The sequence below is a fragment of the Myxine glutinosa genome, chromosome 5 (genome assembly GCF_964187855.1).
Source record: "Myxine glutinosa chromosome 5, kmMyxGlut1.1, whole genome shotgun sequence".
In the NCBI taxonomy this organism is placed as follows: Eukaryota; Metazoa; Chordata; class Myxini; order Myxiniformes; family Myxinidae; genus Myxine; species Myxine glutinosa.
This window is the reverse complement of record NC_136265.1, coordinates 203,695,239-203,710,920: the sequence shown is the minus strand read 5'-3', so window position 1 is coordinate 203,710,920 and position 15,682 is coordinate 203,695,239. Positions and strand designations below refer to the sequence as shown.

General features: G+C 48.3%; 1 protein-coding gene across 1 annotated transcript; it reads right to left on the bottom strand.

Annotated features, from left to right (window-relative positions):
- Nucleotides 1–11,659: 11,659 nt before the first annotated feature.
- LOC144892453 (uncharacterized) lies at nucleotides 11,660–15,111 on the bottom strand. Its single transcript, XM_078779379.1, has 2 exons — nucleotides 14,552–15,111; nucleotides 11,660–14,250 (listed from the first exon to the last, which is right to left on the bottom strand). The coding sequence occupies exons 1-2, from the start codon at nucleotides 14,916–14,918 to the stop codon at nucleotides 11,990–11,992; spliced, it is 2,628 nt and encodes an 875-aa protein (XP_078635505.1). The 5' UTR covers nucleotides 14,919–15,111; the 3' UTR covers nucleotides 11,660–11,989.
- Nucleotides 15,112–15,682: the final 571 nt, after the last annotated feature.

The window sequence follows — 15,682 nt, the reverse complement described above, 5'->3', positions numbered from 1 at the left end:
TTCACTGTCTGGATCGCTCTTTCTGCCTCTCCATTGGCACGTTGGTGCTTGGGGGACACAATGTCGTGAGTTATGCCATATTCTTTGCAAAACTGAGAAAATTCCTCTGACGTGTACTGACTTCCGGAATCGCTTCGCAGCTTCTCTGGAATACCATGTCGACAAAACTGCTGCTTGAGAGCTTCGATTACAGAGCGAGCTGTAATGTCCTTGAGGCAATCCACCTCCACAAACTTGGAGTAATAATCGACCGTGAGCAAATACTGCTTTGATTTGAAGTCAAAAACGTCGCTTCCAACTTCGATGAATGGAAGATCAGGCGTGTAAGTCGGCAAGAGAGGCTCCCGTTGCTGAGCGCTTTGATACTCTGCACACTTGCAACAATTCCGTACAGTTTCTTCGATGTCAGAGTTCATTGAGGGCCAATACATGACCTCGCGAGCACGCTGCTTACACTTGTTCACTCCGAGGTGTGATTCATGAATCAAGCTCAGCATTCTGGGTCTGAGGCTTGGCGGGATGACAAGGCGCATGCCTTTGTAGACAACACTGTCTGAGACTGCCAATTGCGTTCTGGAGTCAAAGTACGGACGGACCTGTGCTGGGACTTCCTTTCGGGAGTCAGGCCATCCACTTGCAATGACACCGCAGAGAAGGCTCATTTGACTCAGAGTAGCTTCCTGGATTTCGAGGTATTTCCCACTCGTGATCGCAAGGAACTGGAACATGTTCACAGGCTCAAGGTCTTTCCCAGCTTCTGAGTCGGTGTCCGGTAGAGGTGCACGTGACAATGTGTCGGGGAGCACCATCTCAGAACCACGGCAGTAGTTAACCTCCAAGTCATACCGTTGAAGCTTGAGCAACATACGCTGTAAACGCATGGGAGAAGATAGGAGAGGCTTCTTGAAGATTTCCTCAAGGGGTTTATGGTCATTATATACCACTACTGATTTTCCAAAGATATAGTAGTGAAATGCTTCTGTTGCATGGACGATTGAGAGCATTTCCTTCTCAATCATAGCGTAGCGACACTCAGTATCGGTCATACTGCGTGATGTGAACGCTATAGGGTTGCCATTCTGGAGCAAACAGGCTCCTACAGCGTTTTGGCTGGCATCGGCTTGTATTTCAACTGGCTGACTTACATCGTAGTACTGAAGGACTGGGGCCGAAATACATGCTTGCTTCAGCTTCTTGAAGGACAGCTCCTGAGCTGACTGCCAGGAGAACTCCACGTCCGCCTTGCAGAGATCACGGAGAGGCTTGCTTGTGTCACTTAGGTTGGGAATAAACTTCCCTAAATACTGAACGAATCCAAGGAAACGCTTGACGCCTTGTTTGTCTGTTGGACGTGGCATTTTCTCAACTGCCTTCGTCTTGAATGGATCTGGTAGCACTCCTTCTGCAGTAAGCAGGTGGCCTACATAAGGGACTGAGGTTTGCCGGATGAGGCATTTTCGGAAGTTTAGTTGCAGGTTATAACTTGTAGCTCATTGCATAACTCGCTTCAGTACACAGTCGTGGTGGGTGATGTCACGACCAGCAACTAAAATGTCATCCATTACCGCTGTTGCCCATTCTATCCCTTCTAGCATCTGGTCCATGATTCGCTGGAATATCTCCGGCGAGCACCTCAATCCATAAGGGAGACGCAGCCAGCGGTATCTCCCTACAGGTGTATTGAACGTGGTCAAGAATGAAGAAGGCTCGTCAAGGCGAATTTGCATGAACCCACTGCGGGCGTCAAGCACAGAAAATACTTTGGCTCCAGGGATTTGAGCTAAAACTTCCTGAACAGTTCTCATTGGGTAGTGCTCACGTTTTGTGCACTTGTTTAAGTCTTTGGGGTCTATACAGATGCGGACTTTGCCGTTGCGAAGAGCTACTACCATGGAACTCACCCACTCAGTCGGTCGTTCTACCTTCGCGATGTGACCTTCGGTGACCATCTCTTGTAGCTTGTCAACTATTTGCTCTCTCAATGCTGCAGGCTGTCTGCGAGGAGCGTGAACTACTCCCTGTGACCCTTCTACAAGCTTGATCCGATAAGTTCCGGGAAGAGTTCCAGTTGTCTTGGCAACTTCTGGAAACTCAGAGATTACTGCTTCCTGAGACACATTGACTAGAGGCTGAACAAGAGACAACTTATCGAGCTTGACAATGAGGCCTAGGGCTTCCGAGGTAGCGCCTGACATTACATTCTCCTGATCGAGGTCAATGACCTCAAAACTGGCTCTAACGGTCTTGTTTTTGTGAGAGAGAGGGAGTGTCACGGTACCGACAGGATGGATAGTATGGTTCGAGTATGTTTTAAGAACTTTATGCGACGATTGTAGATCGCCTGCGAGGTGCTGGACTAACTGGTAGTCGTTGAGTGTTAGTGTGTTGCACCTTGCACCCGTGTCAATCCGGAACCGAGTCGGCTGACCCAGCAACGTGACGGTCTGTGCCCACTTGTCATGAGTAGCCGTATTGATGCTTGGTTGTAGAGCGGAGATCCTTAAAATTTCAGATTCCTTGACGAGTTCTTGAGGAAGATCTACATGATCTAGACTGGTCTCCTCATCAAGGGAATTTAGGTCGCGCAGTCTCTTCCGACACGCCGCAAACCAGTGACCAGGCTTCTTGCAGTAGGAGCAGCTAGAATTAATTGCTGGACACTTGGCTTGCCTGTGCACTGACTGGCCACATTTGCTGCAGGGACCGTCATTCCGAAACCGATTCTCAGCTTTGAACAGCTCGGTGGCTTGTGTATGCCTATCAGGCTTGCTCTTACAACGTTGAGTCTGGTGCTGAGTTCGTTCGTTTTCAGATCTGAGGGCTGAGATGAGAGCATCTTCATCTCGGACTATTCTCATATGTTTCTGCGAGAGCTCTAGCTGTTGGCCAATTTCTATAGCTTTAGCTAGTGAGAGCTCCTCACCCCTATCGAGTAATTTCTCTTGGACCCTCTTATCATGGCTGCCATCAATGATGCAATCGACGATTATGTCGTCTGGGTCTTGGTAATCGCAATCCATGAGAATTATCCTCAGATCTTTTATGAAATGATCAAAAGACTCACCACTCCGCTGGCGCCTTTTTTCAGTCGGTGTCTGGCAACTCTTTTGTTCTTTCTGGGCTGCACATAGTTCTGGAATTTGTTCAGCACTTCCTGCGGGTCGTCTTTCTCTCCTTCCTCCCAAGATAGAGTTTGGTAGATTTGACGACCTTGTTCGCCGATCCACGTTCCGAGCCATCCTGCTTGACGAGGCTTCGTTATGTCTGCGAGCGGCCCTGACAAGACAAAACTGACGTGATTTCTGAACCGGCAAAACTCCTGGTAGAGATCCAGACTCTCCCAGTCGATCGAGGGATGATCAAATTTCGGAGATGCCATATTTATGGAGACGAATGGCGGCTTATGGCGTGAATATCAACGAACTTCTGACACCATGTAACGAACTCAAGCAGACTCCAACGTGCCGGAAGCGGAAAGCGCGTTTATTGACGCGGTGATGATTCACTCGTGTCTGACGAATAAGCGCGTCCGATAAACCACAACAACAATGCAAATACAAGTCAGAATAATACGTTACACTCCCCCACTCCGATTATACCACCCTCCCCCACTCCGATTATACCACCCTCCCCCACTCCGATTATACCACCCTCCCCACTCCGATTATACCACCCTCCCCACTCCGATTATACCACCCTCCCCCACTCCGATTTTACCACCCTTCCCACTCCGATTTTACCACCCTCCCCCACTCCGATTATACCACCCTTCCCACTCCGATTATACCACCCTCCCCCACTCCGATTATACCACCCTTCCCACTCCGATTATACCACCCTCCCCCACTCCGATTATACCACCCTCCCCACTCCGATTATACCACCCTTCCCACTCCGATTATACCACCCTTCCCACTCCGATTATACCACCCTCCTCACTCCGATTATACCACCCTTCCCACTCCGATTATACCACCCTCCCCCACTCCGATTTTACCACCCTCCCCCACTCCGATTATACCACCCTCCCCACTCCGATTATACCACCCTCCCCACTCCGATTATACCACCCTTCCCACTCCGATTATACCACCCTCCCCACTCCGATTATACCACCCTCCCCACTCAGATTATACCACACTCCCCCACTCCGATTATACCACCCTTCCCACTCCGATTATACCACCCTCCCCACTCCGATTATACATCATTATTATTGCATTATTCAAACAGAGTTTGAAATATATGTGAACAACTTTGATTCCCATTGTTGCGAAAGTGTCCACGGATTGGTTTTCTTGTGTCCATATTACTATTATAGGCAAATGTGGAGGAGGTTATTGAACATCACATTTATTTAATCATCAGCAAAAGTACCCGACATTGCCTAGCAACGCAGAGTCGCTTTGTGATGGGAATATTAAGAGGAGGAGGTGGGGGGGGGGGGAGGAGCAGTGAGAGAAGAGGGGGAGGAGGAGAGAGGGAAGAGGGGAGCCGAGATGAGGGGAGGGGATGGGTGGGAGGATGAGGAAGGAGTGGGGCAGAGGGAATGGATTGGAAGTTGAAGGGAGAGATGGGAGAATGTAATGAAATTGTGCCCAAGTTGAACGCAGGTGTTACGCGGCCTCTGTCCGCTGCGCGGCAGTTATAAGAACTCAGACAGACAGCGCTACGATCATTCCTGTGACATTTATCGTGTGTATTGTTGTGCATCCGTCGGTGGTGCGTATTACTCCTCCGTCCCAGGCTTGCTTGTGCTAGTTGCAAATCCATTACTGATTCCTATGAATGCTGAATATTGATATGTTGCTTGTTGGTTTTCTTACAGGTATTGCTAGAGATCGATTCAGAATAAAACTCACGATCTGAGACAATGTTGTAACTCTGGTTTTTACAACAAGGAGGGTAGTTTGAGTGAGGGACAGGAGGAGGGGAAGCGAGAGAGGAGGTTGTAGTTAGGGGAGATGGGAGGACGGTGGGGGAGAAAGGGGAGGAAATACTTTATTCAGATTTGTTCAGCTTGGTAAAAAAAATGTTCTTTTTTTACGTGTCGCCCTTGGTTTATTTTGGTGGAGACACCTGAATGACGAGCATTCGCAAGTCGTAAGTAAATCAAAAGTGTTGGGGACAAAGGGGTATGCGGAGATTGGTACGGCCTGATTGGTCGAGCCTGTATGTGTATGGGTCATTGTATACATGTGGTCCTAGAGATTGTTGTCGAGAATGTTTGTGAGAGGGTCTCACCAGAAAGTGTTCGTTCATTCTACCCAGATATGTGAATAATTGTCACTTGAGCCAGGTCTCAAGTCACCGTAGTATTACTTTTACTTTTACCACATTTACTTATAAACCTTGGAGTCCAAGCTATCAAATAAATTCGATGTTCTGAGAAGCTGTTTAAGTTTTATTTGTCAACTTCATACAATGACGTGTTTTTCTTTGTTCGCAGAAAAATAGATTTATTTTAAATTGAGTTCCCATATAATGCAGTATATATGTTGGAACCCATCTGTGGATCGGTCCCATCGGCCGATGGGTCTGCATTGTCATTTCTCGTGCATCCACAGATGGGTCGCCCATCTGCTGATCCGCAAACGGGTCAAACCCATCGGCCGATGGGACCGATCCACAGATGGGTTCCAACATATATACCTACTTCAACACGTTCACATTACATGAGACTATTCATCGGTAACGTCACATTATGTTTGCTTGGATTACACGAAGAACCAAACATTCAAAGTGGAACACGAAAGGATATTTGAATAATTTACCTGGACTGCATGTACGTTAAAATGAAACGGAAAAGTTTTTAACTTCAATTGTCTTTGAAGTAAAAAAACAAAAAGACATAATTCGTGTCGATTATAATTTACAAGTCGGGAGACGACGATGGTTCACGAGCGAGCGGTATTCAATGACTAAGGACGGACTATAACCGAAACAGGCCCGGACTGCGGGGTCGGGGGCCCACGTGACAGGTGTCGGCCCCCGACATGCGGTGGAGATGCCTATTTACAAAGGGCCCCAATGCGCTGCGTGCGCAGGCCTTTAAGAGCCAGCTTCTTCTTTTTTCTTTTTTTTTGTATACTGAATCGAGGCTCGTGAAAGAGCTAACATTTACTTTACAAACAAATCAACCAGACAAACAAAATATATATAAACAGGGAGCGGAAGACAAGATGGGGAGAGAAGGGGAAGCACACAAACACTTGAGAGCACACAACATTAGAGAGCAGGGAGATGTGTGGGAGGGAGAGGGCTTGGGGGGAGGAGACGTGGGAAGGGGGGGGGGGGGGGAGAAGTATAAAACACAAGGACACCAAGGACTTCCAGGACAGAAGTTGGTATTTCAAAAAAGAGGAATTGGGGTGAAATTAGTGGGGATAGAAAAGATCAAGGTTTTGGATGGGGGAAGATAAGAGATGGTGGTGAACAGCTGTTTTAAAGACCTGGAGGGTGGAGTGGGATTGAAGAGAGTGAGGGAGTTTGTTCCAGAGGCGGGAGAAAAGGGGAATGAAGGAGTGAAGGTGAGCAGAGTTTTTTTTTTGTATACTAAATGTACGTAATTGTGTGTGGTGCTGGCCTGAAAATGTCAAAACGAAGGTTACTGACCTTGAAATGAAATAGAAAATAATGTATTAATCTGTTATGAGACTAGTCAGCTACACAATACCGAAAATTCGGTTCGATTCCGACAACTTTGAAAATTTGACCTTTGTGACCTTCAAAGGTCAAAGGTCGAAGATTCTGAAATTTGTTGGAAAAATTGTATTTCATGATGTAAGTGATAATATAAGATCATGTAGGACATTTCACCCTATCAGGAAGCGAACAATGTAATAAAACCATAAAAAATCGACTTTTCTAAATTTCGTGACCTTGTGACTGGGCCGGATTTAGGAATGGGCAAGCTGGGCAGTTGCCCAGGGGCCTCCACAATCAGGGGGCCTCCACATATGGACGATCAGAAGAAGCTGCACTCTCACTGTCTGAAAATTTCGAGTTCAGAATTTTCTTCCAGTAATTGATCAGTTTCTGAGTTCATTGGAGCAAAGATTGGAAGTCTGTGAGAACACCTGTTCTCTTTTCGGTTTCTTGCGGAAACTGGAATCACTGGACTGCGATGAAATCGAAGCAGCTGCAGCAAAATTGGTTGCTAAGTACAAGGATAATCTAGATCAAACACTTGGTGTCGAACTTGTGCAGTTTTCAGCCTTCTTCACTCATTTACTGGAATACGAAGATGTTAAGATAGGGAGAGAACATTTCCTTTACAAACTGTTGATGGACAAGAACGTTCTGGGTACATTTCCAAATGTCGAGATGATGCTACGGATGTACAGACACGTGAAAAAGTAAGTACACCCCATGTAAAGTTTTGACCTTTTCAACATAATTCAACATACAGCTATTTTTTGTATACTGAATCGAGGCTCGTGAAAGAGCTGACATTTACTTCACAAACAAATCAACCAGACAAACAAAATATATAAAAAGAGGGAGCGGAAGACAAGAGAATGGGAAGCACACAAACACTTGAGAGCACACAACATTTAAGAGCAGGGAGATGTGTGGGAGGGAGAGGGCTTGGGGGGAGGAGGCGTGGGAAGGGGGGGTGGGTGGGTGGGAGAAGTTTAAAACACAAGGACACCAAGGACTTCCAGGACAGAAGTTGGTATTTCAAAAAGTGGAATTGGGGTGAAATTATCGGGACGGCCTGCTCGCCGAGTTTCCCGCCCTCACCCAGCCGACGCTTTCGGCCATCGCCGTCAAACACGGCGTCAAACACCACATCCCGACCACAGGTCCACCGGTCTATGCCAGGGCTCGTCGCCTCGACCAGACCAAACTCGCCGTGGCGAAGGCAGAATTCGACGCGCTGGAGCGATTGGGAATTGTGCGGCGCTTGAATAGCGCATGGGCCTCGCCCCTGCACATCGTGCCCAAACCGGGTGGCGGATGGCGACCATGTGGCGATTACCGCCGCCTCAACGACGCCACCACCCCCGACCGGTACCCAATACCACACATACAGGACTTTTCTGCCCGTTTGGTGGGGCGGGTGATCTTTTCCAAGGTCGACCTCATTTGGGGCTACCACCAGATACCCGTCCGGCCGGCCGATGTGCCGAAGACGGCGGTAATTACACCTTTTGGCCTTTTCGAGTTCCTTCGCATGCCGTTCGGCCTTAAGAACGTGGCCCAGGCCTTCCAGCGGCTGATGCACAGCGTGCTGCGCAACCTCACCTTTCTTTTTGTCTACCTGGACGACATTCCCGTCGCCAGCACTTCCCGGGCGGAGCACCTCATCCACCTGCGCACCCTTTTTGAGTGCCTCGGCCAGCACGGCCTCATCATCAACCCGGCGAAATGCCAGTTTGGCGTAACGGCCGTCGACTTCCTGGGGCACCGCATCACAAAGCGTGGGGCCATCCCGCTGCATACCAAGGGGGAGGCAGTCAAGTTTCCCGCGCCCCCGCTCCATCAAGGCCCTACAGGAATTTTTGGGGATGGTAAATTTCTACCACCGGTTTGTGCCTCGCGCCGCCCAACTCATGCGCCCCCTTTACGAAGCCCTCCGGGGCAAGCCGGCCAAGCACGACGTCGCCTGGACCAAAGAGATGGCCAAGGCGTTCACGGGCACTAAGCTGGCCCTCATCAACGCGACCATGCTGGCGCACCTGGCGCTCGACGCACCCATCGCCCTCACCATGGACGCTTCCGACTACGCGGTGGGCGCCGTGCATGAACAGTGGGTGAACGGGGCTTGGCAACCGCTGGCCTTCTTCAGCCGGCAGCTTCGCCCAAACGTGCGCAAGTATAGTGCTTTCGACCGCGAGCTCCTCGGCCTTTACCTGGCCGTTCGCCACTTCCGCCATCTTTTAGAGGGCCGCCCGTTCACGGCGTTTGTGGACCACAAACCCCTGGTCTTCGCCATGGCCAAGGTTGCAGAGCCGTGGTCGGCCCGCCAGCAGCGCCACCTCTCCGCCATGTCCGAATTTACGACGGACATCCGGCACGTCGTGGGCAAGGACAACACTGTGGCCGATTGCCTCTCCCGGTCCGGCGTGAACGCCATCCACCTCGGTGTGGACTTCACCCACATGGCGGCCGACCGGACCGCCGACCCCACGGTGCCAGCCCTCCGGACAGCGGACACAGGCCTGCGGTTGGCCGATGTCCCCTTCGAGGACACAGGCGCAGTTCTCCTGTGCGAAGTTTCCCTGAGCCAACCTCGCCCCATCGTGCCCACCGGATGGCAGCGGCACATTTTTGACGCCCTCCACGGCCTTTCCCACTCGGGCCGGAAAGCGTCGCAGAAGCTCGTGGCAGCAAAGTTCGTCTGGCACGGGCTCCATAAGGATGTCCACGACTGGGCCAATGCCTGTGTCGCCTGCCAGCGCGCGAAGATCCACCGGCACACCCAGGCCCCATTGGCACCATTCGACGTGCCCGCGCGGCGCTTCGACGACGTCAATGTGGACCTGGTGGGACCCCTTCCCTCCTCGCGGGGCTTCACCTACCACCTCACGATGGTGGACAGGACCACCAGGTGGCCGGAGGCCGTCCCGCTGGCATCAACAACATCCGCCGACGTGGCGCAGGCCTTCATTGGCACCTGGATTGCCCGTTTCGGCGCCCCCTCGGACATCTCCTCCGACAGAGGCCCGCAATTCACCTCTGAGCTTTGGGGCGCGGTCGCCCAGGCCTTGGGGGTCAAGCTACACCGCACCACAGCCTACCACCCCCAAGCCAACGGCTTGTGCGAGCGGTTCGACCGCTCGATGAAGGCTGCTCTCAGGGCCAGCCTCCAGGACGACGGTTGGGCCGACAGGCTCCCGTGGGTCCTATTGGGCCTCCGAACGGCCCCTAAAGAGGACCTCCAGGCTTCCACCGCCGAGCTGGTCTACGGCCAGCCACTGCGCGTGCCGGGCGTGTTCATCCCTGACGCCACCGGCCCGTGGTCCGCGGCTCGCCAACGCTTGGTCCTCTAGGAGGCCGCCAGGAGATTTGCCCCCGTGCCCACGTCCCACCACGGCTGCCCCCAACCCCACGTCCCCCCAGCACTTCGCACTGCGGAGTACGTTTTTATCCGGAACGACGCACACCGGGGACTGCTCCGGCCGCCGTACGATGGACCTGTCCGGGGGCTGAAAGGGACGACAAGTCGTTCATCATTGACATCGGCGGCAAACCGGACCGCATCTCCATGGACCGCCTCAAGCCGGCCCATTTGGACCTCGACCAACCTCCATGGTTGGCCCTTCCTCCACGACGGGGCCGTCCCCCGTCAACCAAGCCCCCCGCCCGACCATCCACCGCCACGCCACCTACCACCCCCACACGAATCGCCAGGGGTCGTTTCGGCCGGGTCATCAAGACCCCCCTCAAACTGACTCTCCCGGTGCAAGTTAATTCTGGGGGGGCGCATGTCGCGGTTACCAGAAGCATGACACAATCACCTTGCACCGGCCTATGACGTAACCGGCGGGCGGTTACGTGCCCGGACTCGCCCGGACGTGTCCGGACTTGCCTTGCCCGGGCGGACTCTCGATTTGCATACCACGCCCCGTTGAGAGGCGTGGCTGACTTATTTGCATACCACACCCCGCCTGAGAGGCGTGGCTTTTGTGTGGTGAACTTTTGATATAAATTGCCGCCCGTATTAACGGGCTATTCAGTGCTTTTGAGTTCTTTTGAGTTGAGCTAAAATAAATAGCTCAGTGAAACTTTGTTCCTGGTGTCGTCCATTTTGTCCAGCTTTATTGTGCGAGCATAGCGCCACAGGTTCCTCCAAGATCTTCTCTAACGATTTTCTAATCATTTTCACCTGAGCTGGTGCACCTGATTCTAATTTTAGGTATTTGAAGTAATGATAAATGTAGGGGTGTACTTAGTTTTTCCACATGCGAAATTTGCATTTATGTTTATTTAAATTATACAATGGACTACAAAATGTAAATGTTTCATGATATTTGTTGTATTATATCACCTTTATCTATCAATATTGTTGAAATGAAGATCAAATAGCTGTATGTTGAAATATGTTGAAAAAGTCAAAACTTTACATGGGGTGTACTTACTTTTTCACGTGACTGTACTTGATGCTCATAGTCACAAACTGTTCTGGAGAACGTTCATTCACTAAAATGAAGTTCACCAAGAACAGACTCCATACTACAACGAGTCATGATAGGCTCAGTCACCTGGCCTTGATGAGTATTGAATGTGACATTCTCGGAGAAATTGACTTCGACAAATTGAACCAAGACTTTGCAAGGGTCAAGTCTCGTAAAGTGCCTGGTCTGTAAATATAGGTATTAGGTACTTTACGAGATTCTTATGATTGATCATGATTGACCTGCTTGCTTATTCACTATGCAGATTCTTTATACTTGAAACATATAGACACAGGGCCATAGGGTGGATATCTATTTTTTTTTTTGATTTCATGACCTGAACCTAGGGATTTGGCAAGAAGGGTGTGGGATGAAGCCTTATGACCTCCAAAACATCTTGTTTTTTTTTCACAAGCGATATCGTGGTACATTACCGAGAACCGCTGCCCCAAAACACCAGTATACACCAATTGTATGTTACATTTGAAATACCCATTTACACAGTAAAAAAACAACACAAACTATATGATGTCATGTTCACATTGGTCTTGGCAGCAATATTTATTAATTCAGACCCCCAAAAGTAGTAAAAATGTTGTTTTAACGACTTGGTAAAATAACATGCTGTTGATGCATTTATCAGAAAGTCATGTTTTTGGACCTTAAAACCTGCATAATTTTAAATTTTTGTACAATATTTGTGATTGGTGTTGCTACTACGATCCATGGTGGTTTACCAATGCTATTTTGAAACTGTTAATAGGTCCAATAAGTGTGTAAGGGGTGATATTTTAACCCATCAAAGACAATTACGTGGCGTACAAGTGAACCAGTGCGCATTGACGTCATGATAAACTCGAGATGGGCTAGAGAAGCTCCACCGTCTCAATGTATGAACTCCAGAAGCGAAATGTTGGTTTGGTGTCACTTGCTTCTAAGAATTTGTCAAAGGAGGTTTTGAAGTCTTTGAACTTGTCACTGTTGAGAATGACATGGTAGTTTGGATGTGGGAAAGCTTCAGCTAAGTTTGACAAAAGTTCCTTCACTCTACCCGCTTCATGTTCTGGAATAGATTCAAAATATGCATCCAGGAGCATCTGCTGCATCGCGTCTGACATCAGCTTATGGGCTCGAACTGCCCTGTTGTAATGCTTGCCGCTGAACACTCCATTCACAGACCCCACTGCAACAATCTCTGACTCAACCAGGATGTCTTGGAGACCACCATCTCGAAATCTCTTTCCAATACAGCCAAGAAAGGACATTGCAGTGTGGAATGCCCCAAGTCGAATTACCAGTCTCTTCATGAACTGTGCATTCTTCCATCTAATGAGCTGTGCCTTGCAATAGATGGCTTGGTCAACGACAATGACGACTGCTTCCAACTGTAACTTGTCGGCGATCTGAACACTTCTCTGCAGTATTGTTAGTACCGTATTCATTTCAGTCGGAGTGGCATCAATGACAGGGAGATACCCTATCACGCTCTTTGGTGGAACTTCAACACAAGACAGTAGTTGGTTGAATCCTGTCCAAGATGGCAGAGTCCCGTCAATGTTGTACTTGGTGATGTGGTATGCTAGGTCTATCGTCTTAGGGTGCTGGAGTAATGGGAAGTACGTTGCTCGATCCAATGGAACGCTGGTTGCGAATGGAGCGGGTCCTTCGTTTTTCCCTCCATAATATGTGGCAAGGTTCACTGCAGGTGGCTGCATCGATCTCTCCCGCGTCCTCTTAACTGTAGTGACTGGTGCTGGTTGTACTACTTCATGGGATTGACTTGGTCGCTGTATTATAATCCCATTGGTATTGTGCGTTGTTCCACGCCCAGACAATGTCTCCTCCCTGAAGTCATTATTGTCCCATACGAGTGTGACATGCTTGCCCGCCTGAATGATTGATGGAAGAGCATCCTCTCCACGATGTAGTTCTTGGTTAGCCAGTGCAGTGTCATGATTTAAGACGACAGAGTTTGAGACGCAGTAACCAAACCCGTTCAGTAGGCTGATTAATTGGGCTGAACCTGAGAGATGACGTACTGTCATTGCAAGTGACAAATGTTTGGGCATCTGTTTCCTTCCCTTTGATTGGAGGTATATGATGTCCTGTGCAATTGTGAGAATTCTTCTATGTATTGTAGATTCTATCTTTACAAACTCATCAGAATCAGGTTCGTCTGACACTCCCACCATCCATGCAATAAAGTTATAGAGACAGGCAGGTACAATTGCTTCTGCGGCATTTGTTGTCAGGTGCTCAGAGGTTGGGGGCCATGGCATATTTGGCTTGATCTCATTTATTGCATTTCTCAATTGTAGCGCAGTGAAGTAGTGTTCTCTAAGGTTATTCTCAGTATACCCAGGTTGCTTTGGTGGGGTTGGTTCAGAGTCGGATGTTTGTTCTGTCTCTGTTGTGTCATCACCTGAACCATGCATGGTTTCTTGCAACACTTTCTTTTCTTCAACCAGCACTTCAGTGGAGATGTCATTAACATACACAAGGTGTCCTTGGCAGCGCATATACGGGGTTAGAAAGCATAGTTGTGGAAATGTTTTCATCAGTCTTGTCTTGAGAAAGCCACTTTTGTAGTTTGATTCTATTCCGTGTGTTGCTTTGATTTGTTTCATGAACATGTCATTAAGTCGTTTCAGTCTGTAGATTTCCTTGTTGTCTATTATAAGATCCTTGACTGTTGCACAAAATAATGTGTATGCTTCTGAGTAGTTGGAGTCTCCTTGTTGCTCTGCATTAGGTGTTGTTGCTAGCTTGCCTAAATACCGGGTATACTCCTTGTAGCAGCGACCATGGTATTTTACCTCTATCGCAACACAATCGCGGTCTTGAATTTGAAGCAGCAGGTTTGTATTGTTGTTGTCTTTAGCAGCTTGCTGCAGTCTTGGTGCCTCAATTGTTGAGCACCTTGTTAGAGGCTCTTTTCTTCGGCCCCTTTTGCCTGTATTGATTGTTCTCTCTTTCTGACAAAGGATGCATATATTAGGCAACACATATTGGGATCTGGCTGAACATTTGGGCTTGCCTAAGCTGGAGCGTAGAGCACGTTTCTTGACTGGTTGTGGGCCTTTATGCACCTTGTCAATGTTGACGTTGATGTCATTGCATGTTGAAGCTGCAATAAATACACATAAAAGAAAACAATTAAAATTATGTGAGTTTAAAATGTCTAGACCTCAAGTCATGGTTAGCCCGACTAGATTCCCTCCCCCCCCCCTCCCCCTTCCTCAGACTTCCTTTTAAAAATGTATTTGTTTCACCTCGGCCCTACCTCCTTGCATAAATATTGGACAGTTCCTTCAATTCAAAATCGTTCGACTACACACAAAATCATTTTACATATACCTCACAAAAAAAAAAATCAAACTAAGTTTTGAAGCATTGTCATGATTTATTATTGAAGTTATTCAACCTACCAGTATTGGCTGCATTTTCTTCTCTCTTTTTCATGCTGCTTTGCACCCTGCTCACTCGTTGTTTATCGGTAAATCGTGAATAACACACTTGATGAAACGCTGCATCATGCGGTATAGCTATAGCAGGTATTGTTACCATACTGTTGCCACGTTCGCCGAATTCGTCAGCGTGGTTCTTCACGAAATTTCTCGCAATTTCAGCTTGATCACCTTCTAAATTCTGCCACATAAGAACAAATTGCAAATATCGCGGCCATGTTATATCACTAAAAGGTAATAAACTTGATCTTTTGGCCGGAGAAATGCACATATAACAGCGTTTCTCGCTCCCACCCTCGTCACCGTCGCTGCTACTGGAGGCCGCCATTTTGTTTACTCGCAGCCGGACGCCCAGACATCGTTCGTAGCGCGAATAAGCGCGATCCTCATTGGTCAATACATCGAAATGCGTTCGAGGCTAAACGGAGATTTTGGAAATAAAATTATACATTTCAACATTATATTACAGACTAACGTACCAGAATCTGACTTGTGAAAAGTCATGAACATTATTTCTTAATTTTTTCTATATTATCATGCCAATTTGATGCCCACCCGATTTTCAGGTCATGAAATGAAATGAAAAATTGGAACACCTGGCAATCTAATAGGAACTTCGTAGATTCTTATAGATTGATCATGATGTTTAAAGATGTGCCTGCTTGCTTATTCAAATTCGTTATGCTTGAAACATAGGAACTAGATTCTTATATTGATTGGTCATGATGTTTATAGATGTACATTTTTATTCATTTTCTTTGTACTTGAAGAATATACTTTATGGATGACTGAAACTATGTCTTGTCACATTTTTAGTATTCTAAGGTAGGGTGTGCCTCCACTACTGAAGGCTGCCCAGGGGGGGCCTCCACATGTCTAAATCCGGCCCTGCCTTGTGACGTTGACCTTGGGGCGAAAATGCAAAAATCGAGCTCCGTGGGGCTAGACACATGACATTGGCCGAACCAAATACCGAAACTCCTGTCAGATTCCACCAACTCCCTCGGAGAAGATGTAGCTTGAACTCGATTACCCACTAAAAAGACATCTTTTTCGGGCGTGGCTACGCCCAGAATGGGCGCAATACACCCA

Excerpts from the sequence above, each read along its gene's own strand:
- LOC144892453 (XM_078779379.1), bottom strand. The coding sequence starts at position 14,918 with ATGGCGGCCTCCAGTAGCAGCGACGGTGACGAGGGTGGGAGCGAGAAA. Across the intron at positions 14,251-14,551 it reads AGAAAATGCAGCCAATACTG|CTTCAACATGCAATGACATC; the intron begins GTAGGTTGAATA and ends TATTTATTGCAG.